The sequence below is a fragment of the Sebastes fasciatus genome, chromosome 13, assembly GCF_043250625.1.
Source record: "Sebastes fasciatus isolate fSebFas1 chromosome 13, fSebFas1.pri, whole genome shotgun sequence".
NCBI lineage: Eukaryota > Metazoa > Chordata > Actinopteri > Perciformes > Sebastidae > Sebastes > Sebastes fasciatus.
Window position 1 is genome coordinate 33,764,559 of NC_133807.1, and position 21,812 is coordinate 33,786,370.

Sequence of the window (21,812 nt, forward strand, 5' to 3'; positions counted from 1 at the left end):
GGTAATCAGAAGCAGCAGGGTGACGTCATCAGCTCTGAATGTGTCTGTCAGGACTGTTAGTTAGTTAGTTAGTTAGCTAACTCCTGCCGTTCCTCGCTGCTCCTGCAGTGGTCCACGGTGCTGCTTCATACACCTGCAACAGGTGACATCAGGTGAGTACTAACAAACACTGCAGGTGTACCTCAGAGGTGTTTGAAGGCTCCAGTTTATTAGGTACACCGAGACGAGGCTAACATGCTAACACAGTCCTGTAATGAATGAATGCTACCAGGTTCAGCTGTTTCTATTATTATGTCCAGATGACAGGAACACCTCTCAGGTGTGATGACAGAAACACCTCTCTCAGGTGTGATACAACAACACCTCTCTCAGGTGTGATACAACAACACCTCTCTCAGGTGTGATACAGAAACACCTCTGAGGTGTGATGACAGGAACACCTCTCTCAGGTGTGATACAACAACACCTCTCTCAGGTGTGATTCAACAACACCTCTCAGGTGTGATGACAGGAACACCTCTCAGGTGTGATGACAGGAACACCTCTCAGGTGTGATGACAGGAACACCTCTCAGGTGTGATTCAGGAACACCTCTCAGGTGTGATTCAGGAACACCTCTCTCAGGTGTGATACAGAAACACCTCTGAGGTGTGATGACAGGAACACCTCTCAGGTGTGATGACAGGAACACCTCTCTCAGGTGTGATACAACAACACCTCTCTCAGGTGTGATGACAGGAACACCTCTCAGGTGTGATGACAGGAACACCTCTCAGGTGTGATTCAGCAGCATCAACTACATCCTCCAAATGTAACCAAGTACTTTTACTTCAGGTCGAGGTACTTGTACTTAACCTGAGTATTTCTATTTTCTGCTACTTTCTACTTCTACTCTACTACATCTCAGAGGTAAAGATTGTACTTTATACTGCACTGCATTTATCTGACAGCTGTAGTTCCTTCCTGTCCAAGTCAAACTGATTGAAATGCATACTTTTACTTTAAGTATATACTACTACACAATGAATACAAGTACTTTAAGTATATTTTACTGCACAATGCATACTCTTAATTAAAGTACTTAAAATATATAATACAGTAGTATATATAATAGTATATAGTAGCGTTCCATCTGTCATCAACTAAATTACAATCTCACATATTTACATTCACATCATTATTTTATATAAAGGAGAGTAAGAGAAAGTCCTGCCACTTATTTTCTTCCACTTCAAACACTGATCGTCAATAACTTCTCTGTCTTTAATTAAGTAATTAATCGTTTGGGTTTATAATAATAACTACGGGTTCCTACTGAACCTGTAGTTGTTATTATAAACCCAAACGATGAGCTATTTGGGTTTATAATAATTAATCTTTTGGGTTTATAATAACAACTACAGGTTCACTGAAGGAACTGTAAAACAGACAGAAATTATTGTTTTTAGTGTGATTATAATCTGAGAAACTGCACTTTGCTATAATCTGATTTACCGTCACAAACATGGAGGTCAAAACGTCGTCGGCGTGGTGGGGGTGGGGGGGAATGCAGGAGAGCGACGGACAGATTAGAGAAGATAAAGAGAAGAATATATGAGAGGAGACAGGAGGAGAGAATCAGTCAACCTTGAGGGATTTCATTATTCTGCTCTGACTCAGTTATCTAATCGATGGATTCGATTAAAGAGGAACCAGCTCATCTGTCTGATGGTAGCGGACTAATGACACCGACATGACACCGGCTGCTGCAGTCACCCACCAGCACTCTTCACACACCGCCAGCGACGCCACGCTACTTTAAGTGCATTTTACTGCACAATGCATACTTTTACTTTAAGTACTTTAACTATATTTTACTGCACAATGCATACTTTTACTTTAAGTACATTTAGTAACTTTACTGCACAATGCATACTTTTACTTCAAATACATTTTACTACACAATGCATACTTTTACTTTAAGTACATTTAGTAACTTTACTGCACAATGCATACTTTTACTTCAAATACATTTTACTACACAATGCATACTTTTACTTTAAGTACATTTAGTAACTTTACTGCACAGTACATACTTTTACTTTAAGTACTTTAACTATATTTTACTGCACAATACATACTTTTACTTTAAGTACTTTAACTATATTTTACTGCACAATGCATACTTTTACTTTAAGTACATTTAGTAACTTTACTGCACAATGCATACTTTTACTTTAAGTACTTTAACTATATTTTACTGCACAATGCATACTTTTACTTTAAGTACATTTAGTAACTTTACTGCACAATGCATACTTTTACTTTAAGTACTTTAACTATATTTTACTGCACAATGCATACTTTTACTTTAAGTACATTTAGTAACTTTACTGCACAGTACATACTTTTACTTTAAGTACTTTAACTATATTTTACTGCACAATGCATACTTTTACTTTAAGTACTTTAACTATATTTTACTGCACAATGCATACTTTTACTTTAAGTACATTTAGTAACTTTACTGCACAATGCATACTTTTACTTTAAGTACTTTAACTATATTTTACTACACAATGCATACTTTTACTTTAAGTACATTTAGTAACTTTACTGCACAATGCATACTTTTACTTTAAGTACTTTAACTATATTTTACTGCACAATGCATACTTTTACTTTAAGTACTTTAACTATATTTTACTGCACAATGCATACTTTTACTTTAAGTACATTTAGTAACTTTACTGCACAGTACATACTTTTACTTTAAGTACTTTAACTATATTTTACTGCACAATGCATACTTTTACTTTAAGTACTTTAACTATATTTTACTACACAATGCATACTTTTACTTTAAGTACATTTAGTAACTTTACTGCACAATGCATACTTTTACTTTAAGTACATTAACTATATTTTACTACACAATGCATACTTTTACTTTAAGTACATTTAGTAACTTTACTGCACAGTACATACTTTTACTTTAAGTACTTTAACTATATTTTACTGCACAATGCATACTTTTACTTTAAGTACTTTAACTATATTTTACTGCACAATGCATACTTTTACTTTAAGTACATTAACTATATTTTACTGCACAATGCATACTTTTACTTCAAATACATTTTACTACACAATGCATACTTTTACTTTAAGTACATTTTGTAACTTTACTGCACAGTACATACTTTTACTTTAAGTACTTTAACTATATTTTACTGCACAATGCATACTTTTACTTTAAGTACTTTAACTATATTTTACTGCACAATGCATACTTTTACTTTAAGTACATTTAGTAACTTTACTGCACAATGTATACTTTTACTTTAAGTACATTTAGTAACTTTACTGCACAGTACATACTTTTACTTTAAGTACTTTAACTACATCTAGATGATAATACTTTTAGTTGTAGTGGAGTATTTCCACAGTGTGGTAGTAGTACTTTTACTGTTATATAATAGCAGTACTTTGTGCTCCACAGGGCGTAGAGGGGATGACCTGTTACTACCTGGCTGGGCGGGGCTCGTCGTCATGGTGAACGTGTCACGTGACCTCAGCGACGCTTCAACGTGGCGTCGACCAGCAGCGGGACACCGTCCCTCCTCTGAACAGGTTCACTGCACAACTCAACACACTCTTCTCTCTCTACATCTGTGAGCTCCTTCTAGTGGACTCCTGCATAGTTCAACCAAAACCTAGTGACGCTGATGCAGCGTGCACGACACCAGGACCCTGTCACTAAATCCAGCCGTCATGAATTAACAGTAGTCGTGGTATTGAGGCGTTTCTTCCTGTGACGTCTCATGGTCATGTGGTCACTACTCGCTGGATGTGGTCACTACTCGCTGGATGTGGTCACTACTAGCTGTGTGTGGTCACTACTCGTTGGCTGTGGTCACTACTCGCTGGATGTGGTCACTACTCGCTGTGTGTGGTCACTACTCGCTGTGTGTGGTCACTACTCGCTGTATGTGGTCACTTCTCGCTGGGTGTGGTCACTACTCGCTGGATGTGGTCACTACTAGCTGTGTGTGGTCACTACTCGTTGGCTGTGGTCACTACTCGCTGTGTGTGGTCACTACTCGCTGAGTGTGGTCACTACTCGTTGGCTGTGGTCACTACTCGCTGGATGTGGTCACTACTCGCTGGATGTGGTCACTACTAGCTGTGTGTGGTCACTACTCGTTGGCTGTGGTCACTACTCGCTGGATGTGGTCACTACTCGCTGTGTGTGGTCACTACTCGCTGTGTGTGGTCACTACTCGCTGTATGTGGTCACTTCTCGCTGGGTGTGGTCACTACTCGCTGGATGTGGTCACTACTCGCTGTGTGTGGTCACTACTCGCTGTATGTGGTCACTTCTCGCTGGGTGTGGTCACTACTCGCTGGATGTGGTCACTACTAGCTGTGTGTGGTCACTACTCGTTGGCTGTGGTCACTACTCGCTGGATGTGGTCACTACTCGCTGTGTGTGGTCACTACTCGCTGTATGTGGTCACTTCTCGCTGGGTGTGGTCACTACTCGCTGGATGTGGTCACTACTCGCTGTGTGTGGTCACTACTCGTTGGCTGTGGTCACTTCTCGCTGGGTGTGGTCACTACTCGCTGGATGTGGTCACTACTAGCTGTGTGTGGTCACTACTCGTTGGCTGTGGTCACTACTCGCTGTGTGTGGTCACTACTCGCTGTGTGTGGTCACTACTCGTTGGCTGTGGTCACTACTCGCTGGATGTGGTCACTACTCGCTGGATGTGGTCACTACTAGCTGTGTGTGGTCACTACTCGTTGGCTGTGGTCACTACTCGCTGGATGTGGTCACTACTCGCTGTGTGTGGTCACTACTCGCTGTGTGTGGTCACTACTCGCTGTATGTGGTCACTTCTCGCTGGGTGTGGTCACTACTCGCTGGATGTGGTCACTACTAGCTGTGTGTGGTCACTACTCGTTGGCTGTGGTCACTACTCGCTGGATGTGGTCACTACTCGCTGTGTGTGGTCACTACTCGCTGTATGTGGTCACTTCTCGCTGGGTGTGGTCACTACTCGCTGGATGTGGTCACTACTCGCTGTGTGTGGTCACTACTCGTTGGCTGTGGTCACTACTCGCTGGATGTGGTCACTACTTGCTGGATGTGGTCACTACTAGCTGGATGTGGTCACTACTCGCTGTATGTGGTCACTTCTCGCTGGGTGTGGTCACTTCTCGCTGGGTGTGGTCACTACTCGCTGTGTGTGGTCACTACTCGCTGTGTGTGGTCACTACTCACTGGGTGTGGTCACTACTCGCTGGATGTGGTCACTACTAGCTGGATGTGGTCACTACTAGCTGGATGTGGTCACTACTCGCTGTGTATGGTCACTACTTGCTGGATGTGGTCACTACTCGCTGTGTGTGGTCACTACTCGCTGGATGTGGTCACTACTCGCTAGCTGTGGTCACTACTCGTTGGCTGTGGTCACTACTCGCTGGATGTGGTCACTACTCGTTGGCTGTGGTCACTACTCGCTGGATGTGGTCACTACTCGCTGTGTGTGGTCACTACTTGCTGGATGTGGTCACTACTCGCTGTGTGTGGTCACTACTCGTTGGCTGTGGTCACTACTCGTTGGCTGTGGTCACTACTCGCTGTGTGTGGTCACTACTTGCTGGATGTGGTCACTACTCGCTGTATGTGGTCACTTCTCGCTGGATGTGGTCACTACTCGTTGGCTGTGGTCACTACTCGCTGGATGTGGTCACTACTCGCTGTGTGTGGTCACTACTCGCTGTGTGTGGTCACTACTCGTTGGCTGTGGTCACTACTCGTTGGCTGTGGTCACTACTCGCTGGATGTGGTCACTACTAGCTGGATGTGGTCACTACTCGCTGTGTGTGGTCACTACTCGCTGTGTGTGGTCACTACTCGTTGGCTGTGGTCACTACTCGTTGGCTGTGGTCACTACTCGCTGTGTGTGGTCACTACTCGCTGTGTGTGGTCACTACTCGTTGGCTGTGGTCACTACTCGCTGGATGTGGTCACTACTTGCTGGATGTGGTCACTACTAGCTGGATGTGGTCACTACTCGCTGTATGTGGTCACTTCTCGCTGGGTGTGGTCACTACTCGCTGGATGTGGTCACTACTAGCTGTATGTGGTCACTACTCGCTGTGTGTGGTCACTACTCGTTGGCTGTGGTCACTTCTCGCTGGGTGTGGTCACTACTCGCTGGATGTGGTCACTACTAGCTGGATGTGGTCACTACTCGCTGTGTGTGGTCACTACTCGTTGGCTGTGGTCACTTCTCGCTGGGTGTGGTCACTACTCGCTGGATGTGGTCACTACTAGCTGGATGTGGTCACTACTAGCTGGATGTGGTCACTACTAGCTGGATGTGGTCACTACTCGCTGTGTGTTCCTCTGTGACCAGCAGAGGGCAGCACCTCATTAAATAGTGCAGATGAAGCTGCGTTCAGCCTCACAGATCCTCCTCATGGAGGGAAGAAAATCCCCCAGTGGGAGTTAGAAAACCTAATAAAACAAAGTAGAGAGTAAATAGAAAGATGCTGAGAGAGATGTTGACCCGCTCCTCTCTGGTAAAACGATACCAGAGTGATTGTTGAGCTGTTTTATCAGGTCTGAAGGGAGAGCTGTTCTGGGGAATTATATCAGTTTTCCTCCAAGTTCTTTGGAAGGGCATGTCAAGGAAATCTACTGAAAGGATCTTATCAGTATTGACAGTTGTGTGTGAATGATAACATCTACACACAATAACAGCCGGTGTATTGTGTCTGAGCCTGGTCCAGAGCTTCTCCTAACATGCTCTGAAATCACTCATCATCAGCTGGAATGAATCACAGTACGACGTGAAGCACAATGAAGTGCAGCAGGGCAGAAACACTGATTATATGAACATATATCAGTATACATATTTACTAGGGGTGGGAAAAATATCAGCTCATCTATGTATCGCCATTTTTCTTTTTAAAAATTTCTAAAACAGATGTTTTAATACCAGAATGGATATACATCTGAGTCTCTGTGGAGGTAGAAGGAAGTTACCGCTTTTATTGTGGTAGTCTGAGTAACGTGACGTCATATCCGTTCCGTATCCGTCAACCAAAACAAACCTCAGAGAGTGTAAAACGTTGGAGGGTCGTCGTGGATACGACCTGCACCCTCACATGTTAAATCCAGCGTGGTAAACACTACACAAGGATGGAAACACTTTGGGTTTCACACATTGACAGGAAAAGCAGAGCTACACAGAGCAGAGCTAAAGCTGCATGCTAACTTCTAAAAAAGACCAAAAGATGTCCAAAAAATGTCTGAAAAAGGCCAAAATGTGTCCAAAAGAAAATATTAAAAAGGCCAAAAATATGTTAAAAAAATGTCTGAAAAAAATGTGGAAAAAATGCCAAAGTATGTACGAAATATGGCAAAAAAAAGGCTTAAAAAAGGCAGAAATATGTTCAAACAAAAGTCTGCAAAAATGGCTGATATATGTCTGAATAAAAGTCTGAAATATTTCTGAAAAAGAGAGTCTGAAAAATGTCCAAAAAAGGCAGAAAAATGTCTGCAAAAATATTTTTTAAAAAAAAGGTGCGAAGAAGTTAGCAGGAAACGTTATGGTATGACGGTCGAGCCGGCCGAAAATAGCACTAATCTGTGAGGGAAATGTCTTTATTCTTTGATTTCTGGGTTGCTGGATAATAAATGTAATCAATAATTCCTGACAATGATCCTGATATGTTTGACTTCAGGACATCTCTGACTACATACATGCTGAACATCAAACACTTTACTGGATTCATTTAGAGATTTTACAAAGCAAAAGTCTCTTGAAGTGGATGATTCTACTTGTTCCCTTCACGGTCAAGTGTTAAGAAAGTTTTAAACAAGTTAACAACAATCACAATAAATCAGAAAACCCTCCTCTCTGGTAGAGCGGTGTTATCAGGTCTGAAGGGAGTGCTGTTCTGAGGAATCATATCAGTTCTGGCAGAGTTCACCTCCACCTTCTGAGGAGTCTTATCAACATGAGTCGTATAATGGAAACACATATCTTGGACGGATGGATTTGCCAATATTTGCTGACATATTGACAATGCAAAGTGCTGATATGCTCCAGTGATGCCCAGTCAGTGTGTTGGATATCAGTCAGTTCACCACTGAGCTGTAATGACTGGGTTCATTTGTCTTTGTCCTCTCCTGGGTTTATTAGTTTAATCTGATCTCTGACTGATACATCAGGATGTACGTGACAGTTTCGGCAGCTTATTTTGTGATATTTGATATTCATTAAATATATTTTATGGGGTAACTGCTACATCATAAAAACTTGATAGGTAATTTAGCTCAAAGCACCATTGTGTCTGCAGCCTCTGGTTCAGACTACACATGTTTTTATTGGTTATGATGGTCATTATGTCAGATTAGGCCCACGTCACACGTGAAGATTACAAGATAGAAGAGTTTTTCAACATATTGTCCTGTGACATTTATTTCAAAGTACTAATCTGTGACTTCTTTGTTTTCTTTTTGACATAATATACTGTGACTTTTCTGCATTTATTTTTTTACATAATATACTGCGTTTTTTTCGCGCGCCGGCTGAGGTGGGCCCTGCGGGGTCGGGCGCACCACTGGCCCGTCTCGCCCGCACCCGAAAGATGCTGAGGTGATTTATTTCAACGTTCTATACTGTGAATTTTTTTGCAGTGTTTTTGACATACTATATTATGCCTTTTTAAAAAAATTTCGACATACTATACTGTGACTTTTTTGCATTTTTCTGACATACTACAGTGCCTTCAGAAAGTATTTAGACTCCTTCACTTTTTTCACACTTTGTTATGTCACAGCCTTATGCTAAAATCAATAAAATTACTTTTTTCCCTAATCATGTACACGCAACACCACAATGACAAAGTGGAAACAGAATTTTAGAAATGTTTGCAAATTTATTAAAAAGGAAAAACTGAAATATCACATTGACATAAGTATTCAGACCCTTTACTCAGTAATGAGTTGAAGCAACTTTGGCAGCGATTACAGTATCGAGTCTTCTTAGGTATGACGTGACAAGCTTTGCACATCAGCGAAACAGTTCAATCTTGGTTTCATCAGACCAGACAATCTTGTGTTTCACAGTCTGAGTGTCCTTTAGGTGCCTTTTTGCAAACTCCAAGCGGGCTTTCATGTCCATCTGGCCACTCTGCCATAAAGCCTAGATGGGTGGAGTGTTGCAGAGATGGTTGTCCTACTGGAAGTTTCTCCCATCTCCACACAGGATCTCTGGAGCTCAACAAAGTGACCATCGGGTTCTTGGTCACCTCTCTTACCAAGGCCCTTCTCCCCCAATTGCTCAGTTTGGCCGGGCGGCCAGCTCTAGTGAGAGTCCTGGTTGTTCCAAACTTCTTCCATTTAAGAGTTATGGAGGCCACAGGGCTCTTGGGGACCTTCAATGCTGCAGAATTTTTTTGTAGCCTTCCCCAGATCTGTGCCTCGACACAACCCTGTCTCTGAGCTCTTCAGGCGGTTCCTTCGACCTGGTTTGGTTTTTGCTCTGATATGCATTATCAGCTGTGAGACCTTATATAGACAGGAGTGTGCCTTTCCAAATCATGTACAATCAATTGAATTTACCACTGGTGGACTCCAGTCAAGGTGGAGAAACATCTCAAAGATGATCGGGGGAATGGGAGGCATCTGAGCTCAATTTCAAGTATCATAGTAAAGGGTCTGAATACTTATGTCAATGTGATATTTCAGTTTTTCCTTTTTAATAAATTTGCAAAAATTTCTAAAATTCTGTTTCCACTTTGTCATTGTGGTGTACTGAGTGTAGATTGATGAGGAAAAAAAGTAATTTTATCAATTTTAGCATAAGGCTAAAAACCAAGTGGCGACATCCAAAAACCAGAGGGTGACGACCAAAAAACCAAGATGGCGACGACCCAAAAAAACAAGATGGTGACGGCCAAAACCTAAGACGTCGACAGCCAAAAACAAAGAGGCGACGGCAAAAAAAGAAGATGGCGACGGCCAAAATCCAAGATGGCGACGACCACAAACCAAGATGGCGACGGCCGAAAGACCAAGATGGCGAAGACAACAAACCATTATGGCGAAGGCAAAAATCCAAGATGGCGACGGCCAATAACCATGATGGCGACAGCTAAAAACCAGAGGGTGACGACCAAAAACCAAGATGGCGACGGCCCAAAAAATCAGATTGATGTACTGTAATCATCACAACATGCTTCAAGCCAACAAAACACTGCTTCAATCCCTATTTGTTGGCGTTTAGCCTTTCAAAAACAACATCTTCACTTGGAGGCAGCGCCTGACGGGGCCGTCCAGCAGCGATCAACAGCACCATAAACCTGAATGAATTATACTGTGGTGCTCGTGGTTTCTGTTAAATGAACTGGACGATTGAATTGTGGAGAATCTAACCGATCTAACGATGTGTAACGTCCATATTGACAAAAGTTACCCGTCGTTTAAAACACGTAGGCACACCCGGCGAGTAAAAGGGACTTTGCGTTTAATTGGGTCTTTTAATTGGAAGTTTTAGGGTATATAAAATACAAAATCCACCGTAAAAACAACCTAAACATGAGTAGAACTAAAACATGGAGTAGAGTAGTGGTCAAGCCCAACATGAGATGCACTTTTGTTTGGCCACTGATTTGCTGCCTGCAGCTCCATTTTGGTTTTCTGACCTGTGACTGGTTGGCTCAAACTGGCTAGATAACAGATGACATGTGTTTAAGGGGGAGGGGACTAAACAGACTTTATAATATATAAAGATGAAATGACTGAAACTATTTCAACAAGACATCAACAGCAACAAGACATCACACATCTACTGCCTGCTTTTACAAGACAAGATGTCCAGCAAACTTCTTCAGCCTGGTGAGTATACTTCATATACAGTACTCTTATATACTCAGGTAGTGAGTATACTTCATATACAGTACTCTTATATACTCAGGTAGTGAGTATACTTCATATACAGTACTCTTATATACTCAGGTAGTGAGTATACTTCATATACAGTACTCTTATATACTCAGGTAGTGAGTATACTTCATATACAGTACTCTTATATACTCAGGTAGTGAGTATACTTCATATACAGTACTCTTATATACTCAGGTAGTGAGTATACTTCATATACAGTACTCTTATATACTCAGGTAGTGATTATATTTCATTGCATTTAAGTCTCTACTTTTACTGATTTTACTGTGTTTTGTAGTTTTACAGATGTATTTTGCAGCATCTCATTATTTATATTCATAAAAATATATATTTATATTTGCCATAATTGCATTGTGTTATGTTCTGTGTGTAAATATTGTACATAGTTTGACTTGATTGATTGACATATTTAACACCTTTTTACACATTATGCAATAGAAAATATAATAATATAAATATGTAAATTTGTTTTTATTGTGATTAAACTATTTAGACAAATCTAGTGCAAATTAAAAATTATCAATATTTGCAAAAATCAGTACTTACATTTGTCAGCTTTTAACCTTCAACTATTAACTTTATTAATTATTTTTGAGTGACACTTAATTACAGTGAGAATAATCAAGGAAACTGTATTTATCTGTCATTGCTATTTGATGTCATGTTATGAAGTAACTGCATGTATGTTTAATTCTTAAAAAGGAATGAATAAGATGCCTTGGCATAGCTGTTGGATTACTTGGTAACTTAATTATACAAGCTCGTTTGGGGGGAAGCACCATAAAACCAGCTGGGATTGGTAAAATGAAGTTTTTTATTGAGAAGGAACTTAGAAGACCAAACCTCTTGAAATAAGAGCCACGACTGACGTTACCTGAAAGAAACAAGAATAGAAGTAAACCTTGCTAATTGAGCCGACTGGATGAAAACCGCACCCTGCTCTTTCGGTATCTGTGGTCCACGATAGAAGACCGGACCTGGCCCAGTCTCCTGGTGGATAACCTCCATTCTAGATCACCAACACATTTATTAGGCTAAACGGAGACACGGCGGCGAGCTGTTCAAACAAAATCACAGCCGCCATGACTGACCAACTATTTATAACGGATGCTCTTGATTGCTCCTCCGTGATTGGACGACTTGGACTGACTGTTTTTCCAACAGTTTAAAGTCCGTCTGTTAGCAACCGCCTTTTTTAAGACATATCCAAAATTCACCAGCGGCATATTTAGTGACGTATTTTATATCGTAGAACTAAGCGTTAAAATGTCTTCAGCTCGTGTTAACCAGAGACGTTATTTCAGACATCTAACTAAAAACCCGTTGACTTCCAGACGAGGGAACAGGAAGTGAAGAAATGCTATAACTCATTTCTGGGTTTTAGGACTCCTGTAGCACTCTATATGAACAAATAAAAAGTGTGCCTCAAAAATTACTTTATTATAATCATCCGCTATTTCCCAACAGCTGGTAATTTAATGAATACATTTCCAGAGTACCCATATGTAAATATAAAATCTGAAAAATCGGCATCGGTGCATCCCTAAAATAGATAATAATAAATGTCTTAATAAACTCTCTGAATCATGACATCAGCTACCAGGTTACATCTGTGGAGACGATCAGTAACCATGGTGATCAGAAGTGTCTTCTATTAGTTTTCCTCCTCTGATGAAGAGCAGCCGCTTCACAGCCTCAGGGCCCTATTTTAACCTTATTTAGAATATAATTAGTAAATCATGTTTATAGTATTCAGTGATATATTTTGAGGTAAATATTGGGGTAATTTGGCAGTAATTCCAAACAGGTTAATTATCTCCTAATTACCATGAAACTTGGGGACCTGTAAAATGAAGCGTTACCAAAAGTACAGGAATATTTTTGAACCAATCAAAAGACGTTTCTGTTATAATAATGAGTGTTTAAATCCTCCGACAGAAAGGAAGGTGCCACCAACGCTGAAGATTCTGCTCGTTGGAAAGACTGGAGGTGGGAGGACTTCAGCCATGAACGTCCTTCTGGGGAGACCTGGTTTGACTCAGACGACGGCTTCCTCACAGACAACGGAGTGCAAGATAGAGGAGAGAGAGTTCAATGGACAACAACTGGTTGTCATCGATACTCCAGGTCTGATGCATACAGAGAAAGGTGAAGACCAGGTAAAGAAAGACATCATGGAATGCATTGCAGCCGCTGCTGCTGGTCCTCATGTGTTCCTGCTGGTGATGAAGTCAAACCGTCCCACAGACGGGGACAAACACACGATGGAAATCATTCAGGAGATTTTTGGTCCAGAGTCCAAGAATTACACTTTGGCCTTGTTCACCGGCGGAGATGAATTTCAACCCAAGGACAAAGACGTACAGAAGACCTTCCTCAAAGGCAACATCGTTGGCCACCATACTTTTGACAACACGGGCAAGAAGTTCCCCGACCAAGTGCCTGAGCTCCTGAAGAAGATCAACAACATGGTTCGGAAAAACGGAGAGGAGCCTATTTACACCTGTGACATGTTGAGAAAGGTACAGGAAGTCAAAGAGCAGGAAATGGAGAAATTTAAAGGTGACGGCCCAAAGGAAGAACAAGTTCTGCGTAACGTGGTTCACAGGCTTTTATCTGGCTTGGTGGGTGAGGATGTGGCAAGTTCAGTGCTCGCTAAAGTTGATGGTTTGGCGAAGAAAGTGTGCGATATAGTGAAGTGAAACCAACCAAAATTCAAAAAGTTATGAAACAGGGAAATCAAAGTGGTGTTTTTCATCTTTATTTTTGCTTTTTCACACAGCGAGAACTGAAGCCGTTATCTATCAAAGCCACCAGACTCCTTTAAAAAAAACTGTGATTTTACCTCTCAGAACACGGGAGTTGCTGATCTACTGCTGCCTCGATCGGTTAGCTTGTTTGTGTTATAAATACATTTAAATATATATAGTAATGAATAAATGTCAAATGCAATGAATGAATGCATGAAATGATGATTAATCAAATATTAACAGACATTATGTTCCTGTACTCTTTCTAAAGACAAATGTTGATTTTAAATCATTGGAGAGGAAAAGTTTTATACAACAAAATCACCAGCAAATAAAGACGATGCAAACTAAACTGTTCAGTATTTGTCCTTTTTTTTATGTTACCAAAGCAAAGCACAGGATTGATTTTCAGGATGATGGAGCAGAATGATTTTAGAGTTGTGTGTGTGACAGTCGATGGTTAACCCGAAGCTGAGTGAACGACTTGCCAGTCAGTCAATAAACGTTAATGTTCTCTAGATTATGGGACTCACCAGACCTCTGAGCTCCAGGCATCCCATAATGATCCGTCAGACACAAACACAGCTACTTGTAGGCTTCTGTGGAACAGATCAGTTCAGCCCAAGTAAAGAAAGTTGATGGTGTAAATAAAAAGAAGAGCGCTGGGTTAAAGAGAGCACCATGTGTAGTAACTATGAAGCTGTAATGTAGAAACATTTATGTTTGGTGCTACGTCTCCTGATCAATACTATCACCAGACTCTGGTGCTGATTCTATATTCTGATTTATAGTGATTGTTGTTAACTTGTTTACCTTTAGACCATGAAGGGAACAAGTAGAATCATCCACTTCTAGAGACTTTTACTTTGTAAAATCTCTAAATGAATCCAGTAGAATGTTTGATGTTCAGCATGTATGTAGTCAGAGACGTCCTGAAGTCAAATATATCAGGATCATTGGCAGGAATTATTGATTGTATTTTATCCATCAACCCAAAAATCAAAGAATAAAGACATTTCCCTCACAGATTAGTGGTGTTTTCTTTTTAATTTATAAGAGACATGTAATGTTTTATACTTCTGGTGAATATAATCCATCAGTCTGATTTCCATAGATGTATTTAATATATACAGTTCCCTTTGTTAACACCTTATTTTGAAAAGCAGACATAGACGTAGTTCTCTTTATCATCCATGGTCAGCTCCATCGGGGCCGTTTCAATGCAGAAAACACAAATGTTGGTATCTGGGTGCTCTACAGTCGTAGCGTCGGCCCATTTGACCACGGAGACGAGAGCGACGGCCGGCTCCACCGCCACGTTACCGCCATACCATAACGTTACCACCATACCATAACGTTACCTCCATACCATAACGTTACCTCCATACCATAACGTTACCTCCATACCATAACGTTACCTCCATACCATAACGTTACCTCCATACCATAACGTTACCTCCATACCATAACGTTACCACCATACCATAACGTTACCTCCATACCATAACGTTACCTCCATACCATAACGTTACCACCATACCATAACGTTACCTCCATACCATAACGTTACCTCCATACCATAACGTTACCACCATACCATAACGTTACCTCCATACCATAACGTTACCTCCATACCATAACGTTACCACCATACCATAACGTTACCTCCATACCATAACGTTACCTCCATACCATAACGTTACCTCCATACCATAACGTTACCACCATACCATAACGTTACCTCCATACCATAACGTTACCTCCATACCATAACGTTACCACCATACCATAACGTTACCTCCATACCATAACGTTACCTCCATACCATAACGTTACCACCATACCATAACGTTACCTCCATACCATAACGTTACCACCATACCATAACGTTACCTCAATACCATAACGTTACCTCCATACCATAACGTTACCTCCATACCATAACGTTACCACCATACCATAACGTTACCTCCATACCATAACGTTACCTCCATACCATAACGTTACCTCAATACCATAACGTTACCTCCATACCATAACGTTACCACCATACCATAACGTTACCACCATACCATAACGTTACCACCATACCATAACGTTACCTCCATACCATAACGTTACCACCATAACGTTACCACCATACCATAACGTTACCACCATACCATAACGTTACCACCATACCATAACGTTACCTCCATACCATAACGTTACCACCATAACGTTACCACCATACCATAACGTTACCTCCATACCATAACGTTACCTCCATACCATAACGTTACCTCCATACCATAACGTTACCTCCATACCATAACGTTACCTCCATACCATAACGTTACCACCATAACGTTACCACCATACCATAACGTTACCTCCATACCATAACGTTACCTCCATACCATAACGTTACCTCCATACCATAACGTTACCTCCATACCATAACGTTACCACCATACCATAACGTTACCACCATACCATAACGTTACCTCCATACCATAACGTTACCACCATACCATAACGTTACCTCAATACCATAACGTTACCTCCATACCATAACGTTACCTCCATACCATAACGTTACCACCATACCATAACGTTACCTCCATACCATAACGTTACCTCCATACCATAACGTTACCTCAATACCATAACGTTACCTCCATACCATAACGTTACCACCATACCATAACGTTACCACCATACCATAACGTTACCTCCATACCATAACGTTACCACCATAACGTTACCACCATACCATAACGTTACCTCCATACCATAACGTTACCTCCATACCATAACGTTACCTCCATACCATAACGTTACCTCCATACCATAACGTTACCACCATAACGTTACCACCATACCATAACGTTACCTCCATACCATAACGTTACCTCCATACCATAACGTTACCACCATACCATAACGTTTCCTGTCCTTGACAGAGTTAGCATGCAGCTTTAGCTCTACTCTGTTTAGCTCTGCTTTTCCTGTCAATGTGTGAAACCCAAAGTGTTTCCATCCTTTACTGGATGTGTAGTGTTTACCACGCTGGATTTAACATGGGAGGGTGCAGGTCGTATCCACGCCGACCCTCCAACGTTTTACACTCTCTGAGCTTTGTTTTGGTTGACGGATACGGAACGGATATGACGTCACGTTACTCAGACTACCACAATAAAAGATATGACGTCACGTTACTCAGACTACCACAATAAAAGCGGTAACTTCCTTCTACCTCCTCATAGACTCAGATGAAGCAGATATATCCATCCTGGTGTTAAAACATCTGTTTAGTAATCATAAAAAAAATGATGAAATGATGCCAGGACATATCTGGTAACACAGCCGTTCGTTTCTATGTGACATCGTCTGGTAGTGGAAATACAATGATGCTTAAGTGTGTGGTGGTAAACTGCTAAAGGCTTTTCCCAGAGTTATTTCCGATTCCAGGTTCTGTAGAAAATAAACAACATCAGCCCAACAGAACTGACTCTGTTGTGAAGAATGCTGATGAACTGGTGGGATGACTGCGTCTGCCAGCTGGAGAACACTCTGCCATTGAAACAGGATGAACTCACGTTGTGTACTGACCATAATCTGGTTATGTTGTTGCTGTTGGAGGGTCAGGATACCAGTGTTTCAGCTAAAACACAAACCAGCAGCAGGCCTCACTCAGTTATCTGTGAATTAGTCTCACGACACTCATTAGAACTAATAAACAGATGTTCAGCGTTTCAATATAAAAGAAGAAATTAAGGCCATAAAATACAAGCAGCCTTCTCTAGATTCACCTCCTTCATGACCAGCTAGTCTGACCTGGTTGGTACCAATGGATTCCATCCATCTTCAACCGCTTATCCGGGATCGGGTCACGGGGGCAACAGCTCCAGCAGGGGACCCCAAACTTCCCTTTCCCGGGCCACATTAACCAGCTCTGACTGGGGGATCCCGAGGCGTTCCCAGGCCAGAGTAGAGATATAATCTCTCCATCTAGTCCTGGGTCTTCCCCGTGGTCTCCTCCCAGCTGGTCGTGCCTGGAACACCTCCCAAGGGAGGCGCCCAGGAGGCATCCGTGCTAGATGCCCGAACCACCTCAACTGGCTCCTTTCGACGCAAAGGAGCAAGGACTCTACTCCGAGTCCCTCACGGATGACTGAGCTTCTTACCCTATCTCTAAGGGAGACGCCAGCCACCCTCCTGAGGAAACCCATTTCGGCCGCTTGCACCCGCGACCTCGTTCTTTCGGTCATGACCCAACCCTCATGACCATAGGTGAGAGTAGGAACGAAGATTGAACGGTAGATCGAGAGCTTTGCCTTCCGGCTCAGCTCTCTTTTCGTCACAACGGTGCGGTAAAGCGAATGCAATACCGCCCCTGCTGCTCCGATTCTCCGACCAATCTCACGTTCCATCGTCCCCTCACTCGCAAACAAGACCCCGAGATACTTAAACTCCTTCACTTGGGGTAAGGACTCATTCCCTACCCGGAGTAGGCAATCCATCGGTTTCCTGCTGAGAACCATGGCCTCAGATTTAGAGGTGCTGATTCTCATCCCGACTGCGTCACACTCGGCTGCGAACCGATCCAGTGAGTGCTGGAGGTCGCAGACCGATGATGCCAACAGGACCACATCATCTGCAAAAAGCAGCGATGAGTTCCTCAGCACACCGATCTGCAAACCCAATGGATTCATCAGGTTTTATAGTTTACTTTGATACCAGGGTCTTCACTCTAGCTTTAAAACTGAGCCGCTGTAACCTAAAAATCACAAGTTGCGTTAAAGAAATTAGTGTCATTAAAATGAATTTGACGTGTTTAACGTGTTATTATCGCGTTAACTTTGACAGCCCTAACGAGGTTAAATAACACTCCGAACTTACGCAACATTTTGGGGAGGAAAAACTGTCATTCCCATTTTAAAAAGGGGTCCCTTGACCTCTGACCTCCAGATCAGTGAATGTAAATAGGTTCTCTGGGTACCCACGAGTCTCCCCTTTACAGACATGCCCACTTTATGATCATCACATGCAGTTTGGGGCAAGTCATAGTCAAGTCAGCACACTGACACACTGACAGCTGTTGTTGTCTGTTGGGCTGCAGTTTGACATGTTGTGATTGGAGCATATTGTTTTATGCTAAATGCAGTACCTGTGAGGGTTTCTGGATCAATATCTGTTATTGATTTGTGTTGTTAATTGATTTACAATAATAAATATATACATTAATTTACATAAAGCAGCATGTTTGCCCACTCCCATGTTGATAAGAGGATTAAATACAGGACTAATCTCCCTTTAAGGTTCATTTAGAACAGATACAAATGTGAGATTAATTTGTGATTAGGTATGGACAATCATACGATTTAATCGCGATTAAATATTTTGAATCGATTGACAGACCTAATATTTGTATAACTATCATATAGTAATATGAATAATTTTCCCGGTAAGGCCGTACCTTGGAACCGATATAATTTGATTTATAGATTTTAAATGTGCAGTGTGTAGAATCTGGTGACATCTAGCGGTGAGGTTGCAGATTGCAACCAACTGAAACGTCTCCCGTATGCCAGTGTGTAGTCGAGCTTTTCTATTGGCACTTTTGGCCGCGTGGATTCAAACCATGCCGCGCTGATTTGCGTTTAGTTTCAGGTTTAGTTTCTCTCCTGCGTCCCCGTTTGTACTTTCAGATCTGCTCTATTTTACAGTTTAACTTTTACCACCGCTGTAAGTCGTGTTAAGTTGCCGCTCATGAAAACCCAACATTTCCTGATTTTGCTGTTTCATAGTAAAAGCTTTTAAATAACAAAATAACAGGGCACTGAAGAATTTAAAGGAAATTAAATGTTTATCTCCGAATAAGCGGCTATTCTTCACTGAAAACAAGTCTACCAATACTGCCGGGAGGAAGAGAACAAGCAGACAAAATAATGGAGGGCTTTTCTTGTGACGAAAACCAAGACGGTGACATCCAAAAACCAAGACGGTGACATCCAAAAACCAAGACGGTGACGGCCAAAAACCAAGATGGTGACATCCAAAAACCAAGACGGTGACATCCAAAAACCAAGACGGTGACATCCAAAAACCAAGATTGTGACATCCAAAAACCAAGATGGTGACATCCAAAAACCAAGATGGTGACATCCAAAAACCAAGACGGTGACATCCAAAAACCAAGACGGTGACATCCAAAAACCAAGACGGTGACATCCAAAAACCAAGATGGTGACGGCCAAAAACCAAGACGGTTACATCCAAATACCAAGATGGTGACATCCAAATACCAAGACGGTGACATCCAAAAACCAAGATGGCGACGGCCAAAAACCAAGATGGTGACATCCAAAAACCAAGATGGTGACATCCAAAAATCAAGATGGTGACATCCAAATACCAAGACGGTGACGGCCAAAAACCAAGATGGCGACGGCCAAAAACCAAGATGGTGACATCCAAAAACCAAGATGGTGACATCCAAAAACCAAGATGGTGACGGCCAAAAACCAAGATGGTGACATCCAAAAATCAAGATGGTGACATCCAAAAACCAAGATGGTGACATCCAAAAACCAAGATGGTGACATCCAAATACCAAGATGGTGACATCCAAATACCAAGATGGTGACATCCAAAAATTAAGATGACGACAGCCAAATACCAAGATGGTGAAGGTTAAAAACCAAGATGGTGACGTGCAAAAACCAAGATGGTTACATCCAAAAATCAAGATGACGACGGCCAAATACCAAGACGGCGAAGGTTAAAAACCTTGGTGAATAAAAAGGTGATATTTTCATAAATATGAGATCTTTTCTTGTGATAATGAGACAGTTTTCTCGTAATTCTGAGATCCTGATCTTGTCATTCTGAGTTTTCTCATATTTACGCAATGTTTTCTCGTAATTATGAGGTAGTTTATTGTAAATGTCAGACAGTTTTCTCACGACACATCACCGACAGTATGATAATAATGTACCGACAATACAGTAGAGCACGGAGGCCATTTCCATGCTGCGAGGCTGACAAGCGTTTGTGTCTACTTGTCTATTCACCACAGTGAGACCTGGTCATATGAGGCCCAGACCACCTCTGATTGTGGTCTGAAAGATCAGATCTCAATGCGTCTTGAGTGCGTTAACACCTGTACATAGAGTTGTCCACTTGTGATCAGATCACTCAGGACGCATGTTAATACCAGGTCTGAACAGGGCCTTGGTCAAATTATTTACCAAATTATTTGACAAATAATTGTTTTCATACTTAAATTCTTATACAGATTAAACAAACCAGATATTACGTGTTAATCAGTGAGCTTTAGAGCTGCTGGTAGGTGTTCCCTTTGGACAGAGCCAGGCTAGCTGTTTCCCCCTGTTTCCAGTCTTGATGCTAAGCTACGCTAAAAAGTTGCAACTTCATATTTACTGGGTTCACGTTTAGACTACAAAACTACAACTTTTTTAGGTCTAGGCAACAAAACTACAACTTCTTTAGGTTAAGGCAACAAAACCACAACTTCTTTAGGTTTAAGTAAAACAAAAGTTACATCTTCTTTAGGTTTAGGCAACAAAACTACAACTTCTCTAGGTTTAGGCAACAAAACTACAACTTCTTTAGGTGAAGGCAACAAAACTACAACTTCTTTAGGTTTAAGCTAAAACAAAATTACAACTTCTTTAGGTTTAGACAACAAAACTACAAAACTACAACATCTTTAGGTTAAAGCAGCAAAACTAAAACTTCTTTACGTTTAAGCAACAAGACTACAACTTCTTTAGGTTTAGGCAACAAAACTACAACTTCTTTAGGTTTAGACAACAAAACTACAACATCTTTAGGTTAAAGCAACAAAACTAAAACTTCTTTACGTTTAAGCAACAAGACTACAACTTCTTTAGGTTTAGGCAACAAAACTACAACGTTAGGTTTAGGCTACGAAACTTCAACTTCTTTAGGTTTAGGCAACAAAACTACAACTTTAGGTTTATGCAACAAAACTACAACTTCTTTAGGTTTAGGCAACAAAACTACAACTTCTTTAGGTTTAGACAACAAAACTACAACTTCTTTAGGTTTAGACAACAAAACTA

General features: G+C 41.3%; 1 protein-coding gene across 1 annotated transcript; it reads left to right on the forward strand.

Moving 5' to 3' along the window:
* Positions 1-13: 13 nt before the first annotated feature.
* LOC141781370 (GTPase IMAP family member 7-like) lies at positions 14-14,071 on the forward strand. The gene is made up of 4 exons (XM_074657083.1): positions 14-152; positions 3,482-3,612; positions 9,864-10,900; positions 12,908-14,071. The coding sequence occupies exons 3-4, from the start codon at positions 10,876-10,878 to the stop codon at positions 13,669-13,671; spliced, it is 789 nt and encodes a 262-aa protein (XP_074513184.1). The 5' UTR covers positions 14-152; positions 3,482-3,612; positions 9,864-10,875; the 3' UTR covers positions 13,672-14,071.
* The last annotated feature ends 7,741 nt before the right edge of the window (positions 14,072-21,812 follow it).